At 47.1% G+C, this 24,806-nt stretch overlaps 1 protein-coding gene across 9 annotated transcripts in view; it reads left to right on the plus strand.

Moving 5' to 3' along the window:
• LOC108503147 (monocarboxylate transporter 2-like) overlaps positions 1-24,806 on the plus strand; it is a 39,001-nt gene that overhangs the window by 1,974 nt on the left and 12,221 nt on the right. The window contains exons 2-4 of one of the 9 annotated variants that reach the window (XM_017826886.1): positions 308-382; positions 827-1,273; positions 1,504-1,761. In XM_017826886.1, coding sequence (XP_017682375.1) covers positions 1,545-1,761 — 217 coding nt within the window. In that variant the 5' untranslated portion in view covers positions 308-382; positions 827-1,273; positions 1,504-1,544. Of the gene's footprint in view, positions 1-307; positions 383-826; positions 1,274-1,503; positions 1,762-11,755; positions 11,979-24,806 lie in introns of those variants that run through there. The other 8 variants (XM_017826885.1, XM_017826887.1, XM_017826888.1 and 5 more) reach the window with 8 other exon arrangements.

Genomic DNA, 24,806 nt, shown 5'->3' on the forward strand with positions numbered 1-24,806 from the left:
TCTCGATATAGCGATGAAATCTCAGGACAACCAACAACTTGCCATCCTGGATGTTATTAGAGTTCTTAAATACTGGATTTATTGAATATTAGCATTTTGGACTAACGTTTCCTCCAGCTGCAGCTGGGAGAGCTTGAAGCCTGTAGTGTAAGGGCCCCATATTGGTGTTACCACTAAACAGCTGTAAAAGTAGATGAAAACATTAATTCAGGAGTTTATCTGCAGACACTCATCACCAGCTTAAAATACTCCCTTTTTTTTTTTCCTGTATGGTTAAAGTAGTTTCCTTGTTTCCTCCTACTTACAGGTTGAATCTGAATGACATCTCTCAAAAGGCAATGGACTCTCAAATAGATGCAAATTACACTGTGCTTTTCCTAAGGTGTTTTTTCTTTTTTTTTTTTTTCTCCCCCTCCAAGATAACCAAAGTTTCCTCTCTCCCTAGCTAGCTGACTGCTGCTATTAAGGTTGAGCAAAATGTTCCTAGCTGATATCCATGCCTGTTCCTTCCCATTAGCTCTGATAATGCCCTTTCCTACCAGCTTCTCTTATTTCTGAGTTTCAGTATATAAGGGCACTAATCAACCTTTTATCCAACTTACCTACCACCTTTTGCTGTGGGACCTACTCCTCTCCTCTCTGGTTTAAGACCTTGACCTTGATAGAAGGCTTGTGGATTAACTCCTGAGAGACATGTAGGTTTTTCTTCTTTCCTTTTTACCCTCATTTTACATTAATGGCAAAAAAAAAAAATGGGAAGAATGCAAATGAGTGAATGCCCTCTTTGATCTGTGTTGCTCCTGAGCATAATCTGCTAACCTGGCAGGCACCAGGCATGAGTGGAATTGCTACCCCCAAGTAGGAAGAAACTTCAACCCCTTTGCAAGCAGCTGCTCAGTTTGGTTGTTGGTTTGGGGGAGAGCCAGGAGAGCCTTGTGCCCCTGCAGAACAGGGGGTGCTGGACACACTGGGGCCATTCACCTGCTGCTCGTGTCATGAGAACTATTCTTTTAAGCGGGGATATCTTGAAACCACAAGGGTTTCTACCTATGTTTGAAAGATACACAGTGAAGCATTTACCTTAAAAACAGTACAGCTGGAGCATCTGGTTCTCTCCAGAGGGACTGTGACAGGAGTAACCTCCAGAAGCCATTCCCAAGGTGGGACACCGAGCCACCAGCTGGATGGCGGAGAGAACAGAAAGTGGAGGCTTTGACTGAGCTTTTGACTGAGGTCCATCCCTGAGCCTGGAGGCCATGGGAGTATTTTGAGGGTATGTATTCAAAATCCAGGTGGAAGGGCTGGACAGGGTTATTGGAGAGGGAAGGGTGATCTTGGTTGTGTTAGAATTGAACAGCAGAACCATTAATAGGCAGCAAAAAGTCCAAAGCCTTGAGAATGGGGGATCCTCTGTATCTCTAAATTATTTAATTATGCTTTAAAATGTTGCCTGATTACATGATATGTGTATTCTGTATAACACATGTATCCTCTGCTCTGCAGGACAGCAGGAAGTGGGTTTTGCTCTGAAATCTGCTCTGACCATGTCTCCTCCAGTCCTTTCGGACCTGGGCTATGTCCCCCCTGATGGTGGATGGGGCTGGGCAGTGGTGTTTGGAGCCTCCATCTCCATTGGGTTTGCATTTACCTTTCCTAAAGCTTTCACAATCTACTTCAGAGAGCTCCAGGCTGCTTTCAGCATCTCCTACAGCCAGATTGCCTGGACAACATCCATCATGTGTGCTACCACCTATGGAGGAGGTAAGTGAAGCGAGACTGTATTTTCCTTTGGGAAGGAGGAGGTCTGATCTCTACGCCAAAAGGGGAGAATATATTTCTTTGAGAAACTTCTTGCTGATTCTAAGCTTGGCCTTCTGTTTTCTGATGATGTGCATTGGCAAAACGGAGAAAGCCAGTAATGCTGAGTATTTTACTGACAATATATATGATGTCATCAATTATTATTTCATCAGAAATCTTGCTGTATGTGGGTGGAGGCTTGGCCATGGTGGAATTATTTGACTCTTGGACTGTCTGAGTGCTGTCTTTTGTTCCCTTCCTATTCTTGTCTTTCTATTTGAAACAAAAATATGTTACTTGCACTCATGATTGTAGAGAAGCTGCTGGAAACTTGGAATCTAAGCTTTGCTCATGAACAAACATGGGATGTGTGCGTGTATATATTGATATAGTATTTAAATATGTTTTTCCCTAATTCTGCTGCTAAAATTTTGCTGCAAATAATTAAGGGATGATGTTTTAGACTTTTCTGTGCAGAATCTTTCTGAAAGAACAACTATGTCCACCAGTTACTTCAAGTAAAAATGTTCTCTGGGTTTTTTCTCGTACCTTGGCTGCAAAAGTTGCTGTTGTGGGAAAGGTTTCTCTTGTCCTCATAATGAAATCATCAAGTGGATATTCTCAGAGGGATGTTTCCCTCAGACACTGGTGCCAGGTGTCAGTCTGTCACTTTGATCTGAGTAGCTGGTGTGTATCTTGCTATTAATGGTTAGTAGAGGACCATCTTGCTTTTAGGTTACTAATGCCTGTGAGGCTCAGCTGCTGATGGTTATTTCTGGGCTCTGAGGAGATTTCTGGTGGTTCTTAGCTTGTTTAGCAAGGGTGAAAGGTAAATGGATTAACACTTAAGAACACAAGAATAGCCACACGACTTGCATCTACCCAAACATGTATTCTTCCTCAAACAAGGTCACTGACACACACTTTTGGAAAGACTACTGCAAAAGAAGTTTTAGGATCCTCCTGGTACTGTGCTGCCTTCAGGACAGGGTGGTTTGGAGGCTTCTTGGGTCACACATTGCAGACATTGGGTACACCCTGTGTATGGAAGTGTCATGCACTCATGTACTTTAGGAACCGGTTTTACATGGCAATAAAAAAAAGGAGCTGTCTTGTCATCTGATATGGGATGGATTAAGGTGAAAGGCAATGTACGTGACCTGAGAGGTGTGAGGGATGAGCTGCTTCCCTGCTTGCAGAAAAAACCTTTTCAGGTCTGGCTGGAGTTGATGAGGTGGGCAGTGAAGCAGCTTCATTGATCTCTTTGGGCTATGGTCTGCTGCTGCTGATGGACAGAAGGGTTCACTTCCAAGGGGATTAAATCAGCAGCTCTACTGAACACTGATTCCCCCTTGAAACAATGGATGTTTATCCTCTGGCTGCTGTTTGGCTCTGGTGGTTTCATGTCAGGAGCTGAGAAGGGCTGACAGAGTCAGAGTGAGACACTGAAGAGACTTATTTAGAGGACTCATTTCCTCAGGGTTGCTGTTTAGGGCAGTCTGAAAGTTGGATGTCTGAAGCTGAGCACCAGACTTTGGACATGTCTCAGAGTGGTTGAGATTTCTGGCTTTTCATTCTCCACATTCCCTGAGCTGGTGCCCTTGACACCAAACAAAGATACAGGGGAGAGTACAGCAAGGGGACTGCTGTTGGTGGTTTCGATGGGGGAAGAAGCCATTACAGTATAAAACTTATGGGTTTCGGCCCTGATCTTCCCATCCTTAAATACAGACTTTTATGAAATCTTACTGCTGCAGAGCTGTCATTGTAATCTACAGCTGTGTGTGCAAGTGCCTGACTTTCCCAGATGGCACACGTAACAACAGGAGGGTGTCAGCACAAGCAGAGAATTGTGAGATGTTATCAAGCAAGGTGACGTTTCCTTTTCAGCACTGCATTTAGCTTCACACAGACTTTGGTAGGGGGGTCCTGTCCCTTTCAGAAATACCTGTGTTCATTGCCACCAAGAGTATCTTTCCTCTCTGGGGGGGTCTGCCTGTGCTGTGGTAGCTGTTGCTCTTCACCTCCCTCAGTTTTTAAATCACTGCAGCAACTGGGTTTTAAAAAAGCCAAACAACCTATGAAAGAAATAGATCTTGGAAAAGCATAAGTCTTTGGAAGAATTCCTGTGTAATGATTATAGACTCTTCTAGAATTAAGGAATATCAATTACGTCCTCTGTTCTTGAGGATGATTCATAATTCCAAACATTTCCCTGTCATGTTCTCATCTTTCACTTGTTGCTTCCAGTAAATGGTGTTGACATCTCCATAGATCTGAAAGCAGCAGCATGCAAGTAGTAATAGAAGAGGGAATGGCAATAATAACAGATTTAGGAGTTTCATCTCGGGGAATAAATATCTTTGAGTGAATAAGTAATCGAATACTCAGTTTGATCTTCCTTTCAGCTACAGCAGCATAAGTCTACAGCAATTGTGTAGCATCCAGTGAAGCTGCATGCTGTGTTTGAGGGGGGAGGAAAGCATCAGCAAAGCCTACCCAGAATGACTGAGGGATTGCAGGGGATCCCTTGAAACCCCAGCTTTCATTTTACAATATTCAGAAATGCTACAGCTGACTGTCTACAAAGTAGCTGTTTGGGACAACATGTGCTTCTTCGCACTGGAGTAATTAGGAAAAAAAAAAAAAGCTTCACCAAACATTGAATATTATTTCTGGGTAAAGCTTGGGCTGCACTGAAGTCAGCAGGCACCTTGCCATCACCTTTAGTGGAGCCAGGGTTTCATCTTTCAGCTGCACAGTTTGGTCTGCTGAACTACAGCACTAGAAGCCTGGCAAATTTCAGCCCCAAGCATGGCATTTGGGAAAAGGGGCTTTCCCGAAGATCTGCAGGAATGTGAAGTGATGGAATGCCCGGTAAACAAGAAAATAGGTGCATCTTTGAAGCCTGTCTTATGAGGAGTCATTTGTGTGGTACTTTGGGGGCTCTTAGGAGGGCCAGTCTGTAAACCCAGGATTACAGCAAGCTTTGGGCAAATACTACACTTCGACCAAAAAGTCTCCTCTTTTTATCTTGTGGGGTAACATGGATGCACAATGTCAAAAGTTCAACAAGTTCCTAAAGAACTATCTCTGTAAGACCTTGAAAGTTAATACTAAAGCATCATGCTTGATCTGCTGGACAATGGTCAGCCAGGAGGGCAAAGCAACACAGAAAATTCAGGCTCAGGAGCCTGGCTGAGTTAACCTACAGCAATATTGTGCATTGCATCACCCTGTGTTAAGGGCACAGTGATGTTATACACAGCTCTCTGCACCACATCATGCAGGCACTCAACTCTTCCCGGGTTTGAGTCTGCCTCTTATTTCCATATCCCAGCATTTAACTGAATTTGAAGGCTAATGAGGAGCTCGCCAGGTTTCTTCCACCCCACTAAGAGGATCTGGTTGTGTGCAGAGCAGCTGCAGGCTTGATCCTGTCATCCTGCTCCCCACCCGCTCTCTCAGTGCCCGGGAGCCTCGCTGGTGACGAGGACTGCATGGTGAGGAGCCAGCTGAGATTGGCTTCTGCTCGGTGCATCCTTGGCCTTGAAGCACATCAAAGGTGTCCTACATATATGCAGCAAACAGCAGTACCTGCTCCCAGAATGCTGCAGTCCTACAGGAAGACTTTCTGAGGAAACTACTGTCAAATGCAGAAGCCCTCGTGGAGTTACGGTCACTTGTCACAATTTTATTTGATGAAGAAAAAAAAAAATCAAAACAAAGCTTCAGCTACCTCTCTGTGATATTTTTTTGTAGCTTTAGTTGACTACCCATCCAATACCTTAAAACTTGGATGAGGTGGGGTTAATTTTTTGGGAAAATACCTGCGTTATGTTATGACTCAGAGTACTGTGATCTGCAAACAGCAGTGTCCCAGAGACTACTTGCAAACTGGTGTGACATCCCCCTGTCCCCCAGCCACTGACCTTTGTTTCAGGCACAGTCAACATGGTGCAGCTCCAGGTTTTTGCTGCTCTGGAGTGGGAATCATTCTTCATGGTGGCCCTGCATCATCTCTCCTCTCTCAAACATCGCGAGGGTTTAATGAGATCTAAAGCTCTCCACCTTGGTGAAGCATTATTCAGGCAGCCCTGAGGCAGCTGATCCTCTTCCTGCCCTGTTGAGAACTATTTGAGAGTTTACTTGGAGGTGGGCTGGAGGCAGCACTGGTCCTCTGGACCCAGATGTGGCACAGCTGCTGAGGGCCATGCCTTGTGGAGGGGCTGGATGTGTCACAATTCATTGGATTAGTTTGACAATCTGATCTGCAGATTTTTGCTAATCTGCTTCCTTTTTACTGAAGTGAGTGAAGAAACTCCCACAAGAATATTTCCATCAGGAGTCACAAGCAGGCAAGGGAGGTAAGACAGACTGGAATAAGGTGGGATATCGCACTGGTTTTACTTGGACAACACTAAAGTGCCTTTATTCACCATTTGTTTACCTTGAGCAAAAGGGTATGAACTCATTATCCTGTGGTGAAACCTCAGAGCAAGGACAACAAGGCTGGAGTCTGCAAGTGGAGAGCCACAGGGTGGGAAGGCAGAGGTTTCCCTCTGCAAATGGTGTCACCAGAGAAGGGTCCCCTTTACTCTCAGTACAAATGACAGAGTGACTCTCTCTGCTCTGGCTAATGTGTAATTACACCTTCAACACAACCTTCTGCCCCAGCTGTTTGTTTGCCCGACCTTGTGTGCACAATCTGAAATGGCACCAGGCTCTGCATTCAGCAGTGTTTGAGAAAAAAAACACAGTATTTGTCCTAATTTTCAGCCATTTAGAGCTTGGCGTAGTCAGACTTCTGCCATAAAAGTTAATAGCTAAATTCTGGATGCATCTTTAAGTACTTTCAACCGTGTTGTTTTTCCCTTTCTATGCAGTCATTTTCCAAATATAACACAGGCAGGTCCTTCCGGGATTAAAATGTAAATGAGACAAAGATGCAATAGCAAAGGAATAATTTGTTTTAATTCCCCAGTGAAAACATTCCAGTTATTAGATTTAGATTAATTGTCACCATCTTTTTACCAGCAAAAATGCTTTGGTTTGGGCTGCTGATTAAACTCCTGCAACAGGGGAGAAACAGAAGAAGTGATGTTGCTGCTTGGTTTATTCTGTTGTCTCCAGGAAACCAGCTCATCCCGCAGCGATGCTTCATGCACCTGGCTGGTTTGATGGCACAGACACAGGGCTGGGGCTGTCTAAGAGGTTTGCTGGCTCTGAAGAGACTTATTTCATGTCATATGAATCCCTTTGCCTGTCTGGTCTCCGTGCTATTAATACTGGGGTTTAGCAAAAAGCAAGTTTGACATTTCATAACTTTCTATGTTGACCTCTCCTTGACCCTCTTGTAAAACACTACTCAGTGAAAAGCAAAGCCTCGAGGCTCTGCCAGTGTCCTGAGTGGTTTCGAGCAGTGCCAGCACCAACATTGCCTGGCTCCATGCATTGTCACCCCATCACCAGGTGCAGGGTGTGAGGGGCTGGTGGCTCTGTCTGCAGCAGAACATCTCACAGAGCAGCAAAGAGGCTGCATGGAAATTAAAGGTCCCCTCCAAATAGCCATGGAGATGTCAAGGGATGTGGACTGGCCATGCTTGACCCATGTGTCCCACATGGAGCATGTGTGGGTGCTGCATTGGTGGGGTGCTGCCTGCATCCCTCCTGCTGCTCAGTTCCCCTGGGAGCCACCAGCCAGAGTTAGGTGCCCTTTAATTAAAACCTCAAGCATGAAATTATTAGTGGTAAATCTCTGAATGCTGGAGGTCTTATGGAGGAGAACAAGACCTCCAGCATTCAGGCGTTTACCACCAAGATAAATAACAAGTACTGAGGAATGTGTTTCATCAGCCTGGTCATGCTCAGGGTGAGGAGAACGTGGGGTATGAGGGTAATTCTGCACTCACCAGGGGAGGGAACTGCTGCTCCTTTCCCCCAGCTGGCATTTCTTGATGGCATCTGTTCCAGAGCCAATAATTTTGCTGAATTGAAATCTGTTCTTGTATTAGTCTGGACTGATCCTTTGAAAAAAGCTAAGAATACTATTAGGAACGTAGCTGTGTAGGTCTGTTCTTGGAGGACTGGGATTTCTCCCTCCTAAGACATTGTACTGAGGATGCTGATGGTATCATACCCCAGCTGTGAGGTCCAGCCCTTTGGCTTTGGGGACAATGCTGCCTGTAATCTCATTCATTAATTCAGGAGCTCCATTTTAACCATGCTTATGGATTGCATTTTGCTGCTGCTGCATTTTATGAGCAAATGGAACATGACAACAGAGTTCTTTTGAGAAATGGGGTGTGCCATGGAAGTGCAGAGCTACCTCTCTCAGTGTTTATTTACCAGATGCTGTTTTCATGCAGCAGAAGTAGGTAAAGATTTTTTTTAATGTGAAAGCAGTTTCTAAAGCTTTTAATTGACTTTCAAAGACTAAATGAAGGAAAAACACTGTTGGAGTTATAGAGTTGGAGCTCCTGCCTTTGTCTGCCATTAAATGTTTTGCATTAAAGGCTTTGAATGAAATTATTTCCAAATACCAAAGTGGTCCACTGAGAGTAAATAGGAAAGATTTCCATTGTCGAGGAAGCCCAGGGTTTCTCCAGTCCCCACCCCCACCTTTTTTTTTTGTTTTTCAAGAAAAGAAAAACACTCAAGTTGTCATCACTAGTCACTTTTTTGGAGGCAACTTATATGCTTCACTGTAAGGTTGGTGAGGCACTGGCACAGGTTGCCCAGAGAAGCTGTGGGTGCCTAATCCCTGGAAGTGTTCAAGAAGAACAAGTTGGATGGGGCTTTGAGTAACCTGGTCTAGCAGAAGGTGTCCCTGCCTGTGGCAGGGGTTTGGTCCCTGCCCGTGGCAGGGGGTTGATCCCTTCCAACCCAAACCATCCTAAGATTCTGTGATTTTAAATATTGTTCATGAAACTTTGGGCTGTAAGTAAGTGAAGGGTGTTAGTTCATTTGATTTAAAAATCATGACGTGGGAACTGCCATGAAAAGCTTTGCAAAGATTGGAAAATGAGCCCTTTTGGGGAGAGAGGAAGAGTTTCAGATTCTGCCTTGCTCCTGGCCCCTTTTCCCGGTTTGCCCCTCTTCTTTCAACAGCTCTGAAGTGGAGCGCTGGGAATACAGTAGCAGTCACTTATTTACATGGAGCACTGTGATAGGGAAATGAGTCATTTGAAAAGGTACTTTACAATTTTAATCAATTTTGTTGCCGCTTGCCAGCAAATTAAAAAACCTGCCCTCCAGGAAGTGACTGCTGTCAGTGGATGAGGGAGCAGAGCCCAGCCCTGGGGGGCAGTGTGTGCTCCCGAAATGGAGGGGGAGCACTGGCACAGGCAGCTACTGTGAGATGAGCCCAAGTCCCCCTAAATTGCTAGGAAGTCTTTTTTGACCTAGTGAGCCCAGGATTTCTACTGTCAGTCTCCTACCCTTTGCCCTCAGGCTGTTGTGCTTCGCTTGTGAGCTTCTCTTCAGAGCAGACACGTGAGTGCAAAAACCAATTGCATTTAGACATCTTTAGAAATCATTTGTTTGCCCCCAGTATCTCCTGCTGCAAATGATTTCCTGCTCCAGTTTTGAGTTTGCCACCAGTTTGTGTAAATATTTACCCAAGGCTGTCCTGTGGGGGACATTCCTGAGCATGACATACAATTCAATTTTTCTGCAAAAGGAAATTCTCAACTTCCAGCTGGGAGTTGGAGCTTCCATGGCTGGAGCTGTACCTGCTTATTCATCCCTCTGCTCCTGGGGGTTTCCTTCTGCCCTCCCATCTTCCATGCTGCTGCTAAGGGTGTGCCAAGTTCAATCTCAGGTGGGCATTGGAGGGGGAAGCCCATTGCCCCCTATGACATCCCCATGTGGGTGGTGTTCAGCTCAAAAAGAAGAGGAGAAAAGAAAAACGTGAACAGCAGCAGTGTCTGAAGGGAGATTTTAAAACCAGCTAATTTCCACACACCTAACTAGCGTGCCTTGGTTTTTTGAGTGTTGGGTTGTCTTTTTTTTTTTTTGAAACAGACTGAATGCAGCTTTGTAGGATATTAGGGAAGAGTTGATCTGAGCCTTGACACACAGAGAAACCAAAAGGGAATGAAAATTCCTCTTGGGGAAAGAGGGAAGAAAGGGCTATAGTTGCAATGCAGATGGTATAGTTATTTGCAGGCAAAATATCTTTTGCCAAAATGATTTGTAAGATCTGCCCCATTGTACTCCAATCATGGCTACATGGGGATGGAAGGTCTCCTCATGGGAAGAGACAAGGTGCTGACACTCATCTGCCATCTCCATCTGAATTTTCACAAAATTGGGCCCAGGAAGGCACATGCCTTCATTCCTTCAACACCCAAGGGGATGCTAGTTAAGCCAGAGGGAGGCAAGATTGAGTAAGATAAACACCTTGTGGTGAAACTGCAACTTTCCAGCCAGAGCAAACACTGCTTAATGTTTTTCCAAACAGAGTTAAACATGAAAAGTAGAATATACAGCAAATTGGTGAACACAAATAGAGGGTAGAAGTCTGCAGTGATCGTAGAATCACAGAATTCAGAACTGAGTTGGAGGGGACCTTAAAGATCATCACGTTCAACTCCCGGTTGTGGACAGAGATATCTTCCACTAGCCCAGGTTGCTCCAAGCCCTGTCCAACCTGGCCTTGAACACTTCCAGGGATGGGACATCCACAGCTTCTCTGGGAAACCTGTGCCAGGGCCTCACCACTCTCCCAGTGAAGAATTTCCTCCCAACATCTAACCTAAGTCTCTCCTCTCACAGTGAAAAAACACCCCCTCGTCCCATACCCACACCCCCCCATAAAAAAACACAATATTTTTTTTTTTATGATGATGACGTGGTCCGGGGGCAGAAGAGCAGCCTGCAACTTGGTACGGAGCAGAAAAGAAGAGGGATGCTGATGGAAACACGGGAGGGAGGCGAGAAAAAGAACAATTTGCATTAAGTAACTGAGGGTGGTTTAATTAACGCCGACGCAGTGGCTGGTGCTGCTGCGAGCAAGGGGGGCGAGGAAAACACGGGGGAAGTGGAGAAGCGGGAAGGGATGTAGCTCCCGGGGGAGGTTTGGTGCGTGTCCCGTCCGCCGGGGCGGGCGGGTCCCGCGCGGGGCGGTGCGGGTGCACCCCCGCCCCATCCTGCCCGTCCCGTCCCATCCCATCTCATCCCGTACCGCGGGGTCGGTGCCGGCGCCGCGCTCCGCAGGTGGGTCCGTGTGCGGGGATGCGGGATCCCACATCGCAGGCGTGTCCCGGGGGGCTGGGCAGGAACGAACGGGGAGGTGCACCGGGTTGAAGCCGCTGTTCCTGGTTTTACCCAATTCCACGTGGCATTTCTACATCGTCCCGCTCTCCCCAGCACCGCTGCCCGCGGGACGGTGACACGGGGCTGGTGGGCTTGGCGTTAAATGGCCACGCGAACGGCTCGGGGGGCGCGACACGGGACGGGACTCACTAGCGTGTGGGGGCCGCGGTGTCCCTGCAGAGGGGGGGAGCAGGAGGAGCAGCACCCTGGGACCGGGATAACAGCATTCCGGGACTGGGGGAGCAGCACCCTGGGACTGGGATAACAGCATTCCCGGGCTGGGGGAGCAGCATCCCGGTACTGGGGATCTAGGGGACCAGCACCCTGAGACTGGGATAACAGCATTCCGGGGCTGGGAAAGCAGCACCCTGAGACTGGGATAACAGCATTCTGGGGCTGGGGGAGCAGCATCCTTGAACTGGGGTTCCAGGCAGCAGCACTCCAGAACAGGGATATGGAGGAGCAGCGTCCTGGGACGAGAGGCCCAAGGGAGTGATATTCCCAGGACCGGGATCTGGAGGAGGAGCACCCCTGGACTGGGGGAGCAGCATCCCGGGACTGGGGGTCCGGGGCTCCGCATCCTGACCCGGCAACTCTGCCCTTTGTATTCCAGAGCTGCCCGAGGACCGTGGGCGCCGCTTGCCCCCCCACCATGCAGCCCCCAGGGCGAGCCCCCGTCCCGCCGGACGGCGGCTGGGGCTGGGCCGTGGTGTTCGGGGCGTTCGTTTCGATCGGCTTCGCCTACGCCTTCCCCAAGGGCTTGGCCATCTTCTTCAAAGAAATCCAGGATTTCTTTGGCACGTCCTATAGCGAGGTGGCGTGGATCTCCTCGATCATGCTGGCCACGACGTATGGTGCAGGTGAGTGATCCTGCACCAGCCCCCCGCGGCGTGGTGTGAAAGCAGAAATAAGCCAGAAATCTCCACTTTGGGACAGTTTAGATGAGGAGCAGCAGCAGTGCCCATCTGCGTGGGCACCACCCACAGGTTTACTTTCTGATCCTGTTTCCAAACGTTAGCTCAGGCAAACAAGTCATACGTGAAGCATAAGGGGTGAAGGGGCAATATTTTTGGTTGAATTAGTGTTGGTTGGGACACAGGTCTGGCGCCTTTTGAATTTGCCGCTGGGCTCAGTGGGTGCCGGACTCTTTTGACCCCTCTGTGTGCTTTTTTGGCCTGTAGGGAACTCCAAATGTCTTTGAAAATATGTTTTTGGCCAGTTTGGTGCTGATATCCCCTTTATTTCCAGTTAGGGTTGCAGCACCTTTGCCGCTTTTCAAAATAGGATGTATTTCACTGATATGGGCACAGTGTTATGCAAAAACCTTTCTATAGGGGTACAATACCCTCTGTGCACCAGAGGCTGAGCCACAGCATGGTGTCTTCCCTTGCTGCACCCCCTTCCCCAGGACATTGCCGGCCACAGGCTGCACATCAGGGGCTTTCTCTGACACTGTGAACAAAACAAGGGCTTCGTCCTGTCACACAGCAGCTCCGTTCCCCCCAAAGGCAATACCAGACGTATTCCTTGCATCCAAGTGGCAAAGGGATGGGCAACACTAGCATCTTCTACCTTGCTTTGATACAAGTCAGTAAATTTGCAGCCAAGAGACTATGAAGTACCAGCATGGCCAGACCCAGCGTGTTGCTGAGGTCACCTACCCAGAAATCAGAAGATTAAGTGTGAAAACTTTCCATGGGCATCAGGGACAAAGCCCTGGGAATAGACTGGTGTGAAGCAGCTGGTTCTGGGTTTCAGCCAGAGCTGAGCGTGGATATAGAGTAATAAATGAAGTAGCTGCTTGTTTATTGTGGCAGCTTGTAATCACAGCAATGAAATCGCCAGAGTTAGTCGTTCTTATCAGTTGTAAAGCACTGCATATAATGTTGCTCTTTTTTATGGATTTTAGTATCACTTTCATGACTCAATGAAAAAGTTGGGCTGCTCTTGATTACATCTGCAGTGGGAGGTGGACAGGAACCATGCTCTGTGATTGCAGGAAACTTCATCAATGTTTATCCTGGCTATTAGAGCAATTCTGAAAATATTCTCTATTTTTGCAAAGGATTTTTTTCCTTAATAGTGCACTGTAGTGGTTTTTGAACAGCACGGTTGCTAAGGAAGGTAAAGATGTGTTGTACAGAGCCTGTTGTAATGCATTCTGTTGCAACCCACTGCAAAGGCTTGGTCCCACGGAGAACAGCTCTGCAAGAGCTGAGTTCCTATCTGAGAATGCACAAATGGAGCACTTAAGGCAAAACGTGATTTAGAAGGAGAAATCCCCTGCTTGAGCCACTGTTGTTGTCCCATCACCTGTCCCACTACACTGCAATAAATGTGCCTGTGGGCTGGGGGCTCCTGGCTGCCCCTGTGGGTTGTTGGCAGCTCTGCTTTGTCTTCCAATACAGAAATGTTGTATACTTCCATACTTCCCCCACTATGGAAGAGATGCTTCAGTGCCTGACCATGACCGAGTGAGGAACATGCTCTGCAGATTAACCCTGCACCTGGCAGGGCCTGAAATTGCTCACAGGGACATAGAGGGGGGCTGGAGCCCCTCAGGGTGCAGGTCATGGCCAACGAGCTGGTGCTGGAGGAGGTGAAATGCTGCTCCGCTTGCCTCTGCCTCCTCCCATCTCCTCACTTTCCAGCCCACCTCCTTCTCTGTCTCTCCAAGTGTTCAAGCCAGTGCCAAGTGCTCTGTACCTGGGATGTTGTAGTGGACTTTTATCCCAATGAACTGAGTATTTCCTGCCTTTTTGCAAGGATCTTTAACTTTACCCTCCCTAATATGACACAGTAATATGGGGGATGGTACAGCTGGACACCACTAGATTTAATTGTAGGCAATTGTACCTTTGTACCTTCCCACTTGCTGAGTTATGTCTATTTACCAGTCCTCCCCTCCTCTGCTCTGGAATATGACTGATGCTTGTTTGATCCTCACTCTCTCTGCAGGGTGAGATACCAAGTCACTCAGTGGCTGCAGATAGGGCCATGGTGGGAATTTGTGGAACATCGAGCAATAAAATGCACATGCCCAAGAGCGTATTTAACACGACTAATTTGATTGACCAGCCATTTAATGCCAGAGTGGGTTTAACTTATGAATGACTCCAGTGATTTGGAAATTCTCATTCAAGGATGGTTCTTGTGAGCTGCCCAACTCTTGCTCTGCTACACTGCCTGTTAGAGCTGTGTGGCAAAGTTTGATTTACTTTGCTGAAAGACGATAAAATAGTTGAACACTGGATTTTTGCTAATCTTTCTGAAAAGAAAAAAATTCTATAAATGCCGAACTTTTAGCATAGTCCTGAATAATTAATACTGTTACTAAATATTACCATGGCTTGTCCATTCCTTTCCTTTCCCAAATCAGTGGTGGGGCAGAACTGTCACAGAGCAGCGGTGCAGGGGGTGCAGTCTGCAGCTGTGTGGGAACTGTGTGGGGGCACTGAGCATCTCCTACGTGAGGCAACAAGTCCATATCCTGAGGGGCTGGAAGGGCCAGTGGTGCCTTTGCTGGGGTCAGGTGTGGGCATCACAGCCGCTGAAGGAAACCCCCAAACTTGCCTCACACCCCTTCCCCCTGCTCCAACTGCAATAAATGGCAGTGATTTGGAAGGTGGCCACATGGATCAAAAGCTCTCCTCAAGAGTGTACAGGCACTGCTGTTTGCTCAGCTGTTCTCAGAGAAAGGCCACGGTGTTTCTGTTCCCTTCCCAGTGCTGGCCTTGTCTCTGGACTGTGCCATGGCCCTCAGAACCAGGACTCAGGGCAGTGAGGTTGGCATCTGGGCACAGGAATGTCCCCTGTGAGGGCTGACGCTCCATGGAGTCTCATCTCCCTCTGTCCCTGGAAGCTGGGGGCAGCTGGCATGTCCTGGTGCCTTGGCAGGGCACACAGGGGCTGATGCTTCCACTGACCACAGCTTTTGTTTGCAAACATCCCCAGGAAACAGTTTCTGGTTTCCTTGTTGTGCTCCTTGGTGTAGGGACTTGCTTTTGGGATGTGCAGCTTACTGTGTGACAGAGCTTATGTTTGCATTTCATAAATAATGCAAATGAAGCTTATTTTCTGAAAATACATGAACTAACTCAAATCTTCGCTGGAGAAGCTTTGTTGACTTTGACAGCATGGATGCAGATTTACAGTGCCACCTGAGGCTTTAGCTTGTAGCACTAGAGCAGTTCCAGTTTTTTTAGACTAAAACTGAAAATCAGCAGCCGAGACTGTTTCAGCTCTTCACTTTCTGCTTAATTCCCCCAGGAAGCTGTTTTATACCAGCCAAGGCTCTGGCAATATATATTACAGAAGTTAATGTGTCTTATCCCCCAGTTTCTTAATCTGAACTAGGTTGCAGAAAACAATTCTGTCACTATAATACAAGTAGTAAAACAGATTACTGTGCAGTAAAGTGGATAGCCTGGACTTTATGATGGGGTACTTGTAGTGCTTGTCAGTGCTCATGTTCAGCAATTCCATGTTTCCAGTCGTGGAGGGCAGACTGGGAGGTTTGTGAGTAAGGAGCATGAGAGAACATTGCTTTTCTCTGACTAAATCCCACAGGCTGAAGCCCTGCCAATCTGATAAAGAAGGATTTCTGTTCTACAGTCTTTCCACCATTTTTTGTTGTCGTGGGTGAGGAGCTCATCCCTTACCCCAAATGAGAAAGGTGTTACAGAGCAGAGTCTTTGATGGATGAAAAGAAAAGGAACCAGGATCTGATCAATGATTTTAGAGGACTTTTCCAGCCTTAACCATTCTCTGATTCTATCAGGGACCAGGAGACATGGCATCATCCTTCCCTAAAGGTGCTTCAGCTGCACCTCAGCACCCAGGCAACAGGCTCTGGGGGTGACGAGGACACACCAACATTGTCAAAATGTGGAGCCCCACAGGGCATCCATCATGCTGCCAGATGCCCTGGGCAGGGTTTCCCTTTGCATATTGCCTCCTTGGACCTTGCTATGCCAACAAAATACCGAGGTTCCTGAGGTCTTGCCTCAAGTACATTTTGTTCAGGAAACAACCTCATTGCAAAGCCAAAAGTCTTTGGCCTTTGCACCTCCTGATTTGGGTCCTGTGCCTGTGTCACGTTCACAACACCAAACTGAGCTTCCCTTCTCCCATTTTTAAGGGTGATTCATCTAAAGCTAAGCCACAGATATGTCCCTGGGGATAACTGTTATCCAGGGAAAGCAGGAGGCAGCTTAGCTCCCAGGAAAGAAAATATAAGCAATATTAATTTGCTAATAATTTAGCAGCAGCAATGTTCTTGTAGCTGTTACCTTCTCCGGTAAGGCTATAAGAGAGGTATGGATCATGGGAAGAAATAATGTCTTTTATTATGGCCGACTTATGTTAGAGCTTGAACAACGAGCCAGCTCTCTGGCACATGTGCCAAAATAGAGAGAATAATTTAATGCCTAGAACAGTATCTACATTTTCAGTGGGTTTTTCTTTTTTTTTTTTCCTTTTTTTTTTTTTTTTTTAAATGGTGATGTTGTGGCCAACTGCTTCCTTCATTTTTATAATGGAATAATAGGAGTCGTCTGACCAGATCCTGACACAGAGTCATTTCAGCAGCTTGGTTTGAATAACTGGGGCTAAAGCAGGGAACATGAGACCTTCTTTTTAGTAATTTTGAAGAACTTCAGTCTGTTGCAATTGCTGTGCAGGTTTGTGCACAGCTTGTATGTGTAAATGTGTGCTGCTTCTGTTGCCCTTTAATACATAAAAAGCTCAGTTGCACCAGCATTGTTTTTATTCAGTATGCACTGAAGTGGAATTTTGGTCTCAGCCTTGCTGTGCGCTGCTGTAACACTCCTCCCAAAATCTCCAGGGTGCTGCTCTAACACATCCAAATTTCTATTAAAATTAAGGAATCACCTTCTGTCTATTTTTCAAAGACAGCAGCAGAGAGCCACATTTTGCAAACACAAGAAAAATGAGAGTTTTTCTAAAGGAAAAGCCTCAACCTGAAGTGTTTATTACTCTTGTTGTTTGTTATTTATTGTTTTGTAATTTGATGAAATATCTGAAGATTTAATTCTGGAAATGCTCCACAACTGAATCTTTTCTCCAAAGAAACTTTCTCCCAGAGCTTGTAGCTGCTTAATAGAGCATCTCCTAAAGCAGCAAGGAAGAGATGGGGAAGCTGAAAGTCCACCATTGACCTTGAACATTTAATCCAAAATTTTATAGCTGTATTTTATTACATTGCTAGCATGATAAATTGCAGTGACAGGTTTAGAAAGCACCTTACAACATGCAGTGGCGTAAAGCTATATTAATAATAAGTTTGATTCTGCAGTTTTTAACTTTATCAAAACTGCCAACGTTCTGGTCCAGACTCCATCAAAACCTTCTCTGCCTCCAGGAGACCCCACCCAAGGCTCTCCACCCATCCCAAGAGCTTTCAAATAGCTGTAAGGTACCACAGCACTACAAGGGGAAACTGAGGCATGGGAGGGAAGTGGGTTTTTTCAAGGGCAAGCAGCAAGTGGCTAACAGAGTCCAGGCTATGCCTTGAGGGGTGAAAACTCTCTGCAAGCCAGTTTTGGCTCTGGGATGGCCTGATGGACCACAAGCACTGGGATGGCTGGAGGCTTTGTCTGCTGAAAGCCTGGTGACAGGGGTGACTGGTAAAATTGTGTGCTGTGCATTGCCCAGCATGTTGTATAATGTTGGTTTAGCAGAGAAATAAAGAGGTCAGGACTCGAACAGGTTTTGCATTCAGAGTTGCTCACAAACACATGCAGTGTGGATTTGCAGCTGTCTGCTCACTGACCTTTCCAGGAGATCCAGCACCTGTATCCTCTGGGTCCTGGGCTGTGTCTGGCCACCCCAGGGGATGCCTCACTGACCCAAGGGTGTCTGAAATGACATGAGCATCTCCTCATCAGCCCTGAGTGCTGAGCAGGGGTTATGAGAGAGGAGAGGGACAGAGAGAGGAGGACAGGTTGTTTGTAGTATTGTAACCTGTGTCAGCTTTCTATTGCTCTGCTTGCAGCACTGGTTCAACAAAAATTCTCAAGTAGGGATTTTGCTAGGATTTCCCTAGGCATGTGCTTTTCCACCTGGATATTTTGTGGAGGCTGAAACAAAAGGAATATCTCTGTTTATCACAGTGGATATCCAACATCCTGCCATCCTGGCCCAATTTCAGGTGCTCCCTGGAGCTGCCCAGTGCTGGACTTCACCCTTTTCTTATCCTCCCCACCTCTTGGAGTCCCACTCAATCAGCCTCCCCATGCCATTGAAACAAGACATCTTCCCATGCTGAGGCAATCCCTGGGGTAGCAGCACCATTACAGTTGTGGATTTTGATATGAATGCTGGATGAGGAATGATTTGATTTCTGTAATGGATGGTGCTGCAGATTCATATACTTCTCCTGACTCTCAGAGAGCACTCAAGCTCTGCAAGGTCACCATGTATGGGCTTATATTTTTTATTTTTTTAAATAGCTCTGCTCTACTTAAGAGCGATAATAGCACTATAGGCTCAGGTGAAATATTTCTGTGTTCGTGGGCTTGGTCACAAAGCTTTATCATTTTGCCCTTTATTGGAGCTAGCAAGGTCACCAGGCAGCAGTAATAGAGATGTGATAGACTTAATAAAAACCAAGATTAATAAGAACTAGGAAGAAGAAAGCAAAGAGTTTTGGTTGTAGGGGTTGTTAGTGGTTCACAGGCAGGTGTTAAGCCCAGGAATAAGTTATAACCACTGCCCCAAGTTGAAGGCTTCTTTCCCCAGTCAGTACAGGATGTGTTTTGGGTGGGCAAGAGCTCTGATGCCAACCTGTCCCACAGCACTGCAGCTCTTCTGCCCCTGGATGGGCTCTCCAGCATAACTGGCCTCTTGGTCAAGTCACACAGGTCTTTCCAGGGATAGGTAAAGCCCTTTGGAGAGCGTGACCAGGCAGGGGCCAACTTGCTTGCAGAACAATGGGTTAAGAGAGGCAACGAATAGGCTGTTGACCTCCAGGAAGGAACTCATGCAGCTGGGCTTTGAATGATGGAAGAGATAAAAGTCAGGGGTCCTACCAAAGCAAAAAGTTAGGTAAAGAAATCATGGGAAAGCAGTTCAAAAACCGTGATGTTGTGACCTTCTGAGGGTGAGTGCCTGTTATCTGCTGTGTGGGTGAGATCCAGACCAGCAGCCGGAGCAGCCCCCGAGCGCAGGAAGGTGGCACGTCCTGGGCACCTGAGATGCCATCCCCTTGCAGGAGCAGCTATTTAACTGCCTAAATACAAAGTGACATGAGGGACCTTGGCTGCAGCCCCAGTTTTGGAGCTGTTGGCCTGTGGCTCCTCCGTGCGCGGCAGGAGCAGCGCGTGTCAGCCGGGTTATCTGGGAATTGAAATGCCTGAGTGCTGATCAGAAAAGATTGCTGGATAAGGAGGAGAACACTTTGTCTTTCTGAAGCTTGGGACTCATCTATTTTGTTTTTCTTCTTATTTATTTATTTATTTATTTAAAAAAAAAAATTGGAAGCTGCTCTGGTAAATGCAAGTATTTCTGATAAGAGGTCAGGGTCATTAGCTGGGGGCATCACGGTGGTTTAGGTGTGGGCAGGTCTTTGGAAGCTGCCCTGTGGGGTCTGGTAGAGTGGTATTTGATACTGTGGTTGTCACATGGGGCCTTTGCTCACTGCCACTTGTCCTCTAGCACTGGCATACATGGCCATCCCATCTTCAGCAGCACTGCCCGAGGAAGAGCCAGTTGTTTGTGGGCTCCTCAGCCAATGCAGGTGCAAACAAAACCATCTGAACCAAACAGCTGAGATTAATAATATACTTCATTATTAGCAGGTACCACCAGTTCTTCTCCAGTGATCCAGAGCAGGCACATGCTGGGCTCAGCTACCGTGGATCAGCTGGTGAGCAGCAGTTCTCCAAGCTCTGGTGGCACAAATACTTAGGAGTATGAGCTATTCTAAGTCTCTTCTGGCGTGGCAACGAGTGAAAGGCTGCAGGTTTTAACCCTCTCATCCCTTTTCCCCTGCCTTTGGAACCGTGCCCCGTGTTTTCTCAGGCCACCTCCCTTTCAGGCTGTGCATGGGTACCAGCAACTGATGGCTGATCCTCCCTGTCTCCAGAAGCTGGTGGGGTCTGGCAGCACGTTAATAACGTGGGGACATTTGCTTTCATTTTCAGGGTAATGAGGAGGTTGCTCTGTTACAGTGGGCTGGTCCCCTGGTGGATAAATTACGAAGCCAAAGGCAGTGTCGCTATTCCACGGAGGGAGTGAGATTATTACTGAGGAAATTGCAGGCCTGCTCCTGTCGTTTTACTACTGGTGTAAAAATAGACTTTAGTTTATTAGCATAAATGATTCCCCCCCTTTCCTCCCAGCTGAGCACACTCCGCTCCTTCGTGCATCCCCAGTGACTCCTCACAGTCAACGCCAGTCATGTTGTGCTGAGTTCCTGTTTGCGTGTTCACAGAAGTTTGGAAAAATATTAACTACCTGGGCAGTTCTTTTGGTGCTGACCAATGTCCCTGTGCAGGAACAGCTGTTTAGAGCCACTTCTCACTGTGAAAAACTAGGAAAAGCTGAGCTGCATGTTGCAGCCCCAGCGATGGGGGCACTGGTGGTCCCAAATCTCCCAACACTGCAGTTCCACGCACTTCATGATTTTAAAGTGTTGCTATTTTATCATCTGCGTGGTCACCAAATGATCTTACCAGCAGACCTAGAACATTTGCAATGGCTCTGTGCCACTTTACACTGTCAGAAGGTCAGTCTTGTGAAACCTGGAAAAAAACCCTGTTGCTGGAGGCCTCTGGGTGACAGAGTCAGTTTTTCAGGGTCTCAGCTCTTAGTTACTTCTCTGAGAGCCCTGCACAAAAATATTTCAGCAGAAATTCATCCAAGACAAGTTCCACCGAAAATGAGGAACACTGTTAGTGTGAGGTTAAGTTAAAAAAACCCACCAAACTTTACAAATAAGGTATATATATATATATATATATATGTGCAGGTGGCAGAGGTATGGGAGAGAAGAATGTTTTAGTCCCTGTTAGAAATACATCAGTGTTTTGTACAGAGACTGGAAGTTTTGTGGCTCATAAAAAATTCATAAGCCTTGTTGAGGAAAACAGAAAGGCAATTCAGGTGTCTTTTTTTTGAGCACTGTCATACTTGCAAGAATTCAAGCCAGTCTGGATTGATGTTTCTTGTTAAATGCCAACTCTGCATTATCATCCTCTCTGGATCATAGTTCAGCGACTCAAAAAGAATGAATGACAAGATGGCCTGGCTTTGTGGAGGAGAAAAGAGGAGAATTCAGGGTATTTTGCATTTTCTTTTTGGGTTTACAGTCTCCTCTTCAGGGTCCTTTTCACTTCTGCAAACACAAAACTCAAGGTGAAAAGTAATTGGACAAGCTAACAAATGAGTTGGGGCTTGCTGCATTCCCCACTGGCGAGTTGCTGTGTTTCTCTTGCCACCAAGAGCAGCCTCTTTGACATGGCCTTTCATGTACCAGCTAACAAAGAATGGAAATCTGCCACAGATATGAGAAAAGAGAGGCTTTAAACAGGACAGGCACTAAACCATCATGATTTATAGGGGCTGAGGATAGTGCTTTACATTCCATCAATCTTCCAGGGGCTCCATGGTCCCAGCTGCATCTTTTGGAGATATTTGGTGCAAACTGTTGCACACCAGACCACAGAGTTTTACTGCAGGCAGAAGCAGAACCCTCATTGTGTGCACCCTGCTCTCCAAGGGCTTGGGGTGTAAGTGAGGCATTTCTGAGTGGGCATTCCTTGCTCTTACCCAGGGGTGATGGAGACACTGATGGAGACACTGAGCCAGGGGAGCTGCAGAGACACAGGCACAGCTCCAAGCAAAGCCTGCAAGCTCCAAGCAAAGCCTGCAGCAGGATGAGGCTCAGCTTTCCCTGTGTCCTCCTCTGCCTTGTGTCATCCCCCTGCACTGGATGATACATGATGGTCATGGCTGGAAGTTTGTCAGAAGGGAGGAAGCCACTTGCTGGATCTGGGAAGGGGCTGCTGTGCTTCCTAAGGCTGAGTGTGTGGGAATGACATCCCTTCCTGCACTAAAACACTGGTGATACTATTCCAGTACCCTTGTCATTGCAATGTATCGGGGTGCCAGGGGTTGATTAAATGTTACTTCTAATTTCCTCATTAGTATTTTCAGTGTTGTCACGGTGGTGGGTTGTGGGCACAGCCCTGGTGGGGTGACACTGGCCCTGGCTGCTCTGCTCCCTGACAAGCAATGCACTGGGATGTGCTCAGCATCTGGGATATCTTTTGCTCCTTGCTCTGACATTTCAGGGACTTGCAAAGTGTTTGTGTGGTTCCTTCTGCAAGGTCGAGCCAGGCAAATGGCAGCTTTCTGAGAACTTTGCCAGCTGTTTCTCTTGCCCTTCTCTCACCTGCTGCTGTAAATTAAGAGGCAAAAATCACCCAGACTCCTGTTAGCTTCTCCTGCTGAAGGCTTGCAGGAAGGAAGAATTATTTCCTTTGGATGCCAGGACAGGGAGCCTGTGGCTCCTGCACATTTGACCAGGCAGGTATTATCAAGTAAATGTGCCTTGGGATTTAAGCTGCACACATTGTTACCATAAATGGTTCTCTGTGGTAATATACAGCATCTTTATTCTTTCCATGCCAGCTGAGTAACTGGTAAATGACAGGTCCTGCTTTTCAATTCCACCGTGTTGCCAGGGGCTGTCACACTTTTAATTTTTGCAATAGCTGCGAGCAAAGCAGTAATTGTGTTTCCCACTTCCCACAGCTGCAGTGCTGGCTTTGTGTTCCCTCGTCTTAATTCCTCTGCTGTCTGATGTTTCCTGAAGCTCCCCACGACACTGCTGTTAAAGTTATCTAATGTTTGATGGCTGATCAACCCCCCCCCCCCGCAAAAAAAATACACTGTGAGTGTCACGGGGCAGGAGGGGTGCACTCAGATCTGCTGGGTGTGATGCTGATCACTGAAGACACCTGGGCAGGGTGAAGGGCAACGTGTCTGTGCTCTGTGCCCCTGCCCAGACTGGCAGGATTTGGGAGCTGAAGTGTGCAATATGTGACACATTGCGTGCGCTGGTTTCTGCTGAGAGATGGGACAGCTTTTGAAGGGCTGCTCCATTAAATCTGTGGGTGTTTCTGTAGGTCCAGAATGACTTAAGTGGAAGTAATTTTGGGGATGTGATTTTGCACTTGCTTCAGTGCGTTTGAAAGGTCTGCTCAGGACTATTAAAGACCCTCCGGCCTTCGAGCAGCAGCTCGGGGAAGTTTGGCTTCCCAACTGTTTGAGGCTTTGGGTTGGGTTTTTTGGTGTCTTGTAAAGGGTAGGTCTAGGTGATGCTTTTGCTGCAGGTTGTGTGCTCATCATGGCCTTCACTGTGGATGGAAATGTTTAATCCAGGTGTTCTGCTCCTGTTTTCTTCTCTAACTGGCTGCACTCAGTACCTTAGAGGTCTCCAACCCTCAGTGCTCTGTGGGTGAGGCTACTCAGGGAGATCAAATGCTGTCACTCACAGGCATGTGCTGTACACTGTGTTCTTCACCAAAGCAGGCTCACAGTGCCTGGACTTACAGTTTCAAGGTGTGAAAGAGAAAGGCTTATGTGCTTCTGAAGTTTGTCTGAGTTCCCTGTGAGCCCAGCCCAGCCAGGCAGGTGACACCTTTGAAGAGCACACCAGACTGGCAAACAAGTGGGACTGATTATCCCCCTGTAAAACTGATAGTGCTGGTTACAGCAGATGAAGGCTGTTTGCTGAAGGTCATGCAGACCCGCTGTAAAGCATTGCTGAGAGATCCCACATGACAAGAACAGGGAGCAATTGCAGTCTTGTGGCTTAATGAATGATCACTGGGAAGCTGGGATGAGGCTAGGGAGACTGCACTCATGGAAGGTCCCCAGGGACGCAGGAAGGGTTCTCTCATTTGTACAGACAGTGTTTTGGACATGAACTTTTATTTTCCTCTGCTCCAGCGTCAACCCTGGGCTGTCCCCATACCTGGGCAGCAGAGCAGAATGTGTCCTACCCTCAGCCCTTTCCAGTTCATAATCTGCTGTCATGCTCCAAACCATCCTTACTGATGGGTGAACCTGGTACCAGAGCTTATGGACTGAAGTGAGAGGGACATAGATCCATATTTCCCTTTCCCAAGCTGGATGCTGCAAGAGTGCATGTATATGAGCAGGCTGTTTCACTTCTTGTAGCAGGGGCTTCTCTCCCTGGTTGCTGCCCTGGGTTGGAACAGGAGAGGGACCTTGGAAGGAATCCTGTGGGCTTTAAATGCTCTGCTCTGTGGTAAAACATCCTATAGTTCTAGGGCTGATGTGAAAGCCCTCTTCCAGTGTGAGAAAGTAATTGAAACCACATTTTCTTAGCTGAGTAATTAGATTGATTCTGGAGAAATGTGGACATGTGGAAAATTGAAAAATGGAAGAGTTGCATGCCCTTGGGCTGCAGATGAATGTGTTGGTGCCTTTCCGAGGAACACTGGCTCGATCTATTGAATTACAGGACATGCTGAGACCAGCTCAAGCATGATGCAAGTCCACGCCCTGACCAGGGGAAACTCAGACAGAAAAGGGGCCCTTTCTCACTGTGCTGATCTGAAATATGCATCTCCTTCCCCAGAACTTCTCATTGGATTTTGTAGTGCTCTGTGCAGCAGAAGGGTGCGTGTGTGTGA

Source organism: Lepidothrix coronata, unplaced genomic scaffold, assembly GCF_001604755.1.
Source record: "Lepidothrix coronata isolate B3197 unplaced genomic scaffold, Lepidothrix_coronata-1.0 Scaffold131, whole genome shotgun sequence".
Classification (NCBI taxonomy): domain Eukaryota; kingdom Metazoa; phylum Chordata; class Aves; order Passeriformes; family Pipridae; genus Lepidothrix; species Lepidothrix coronata.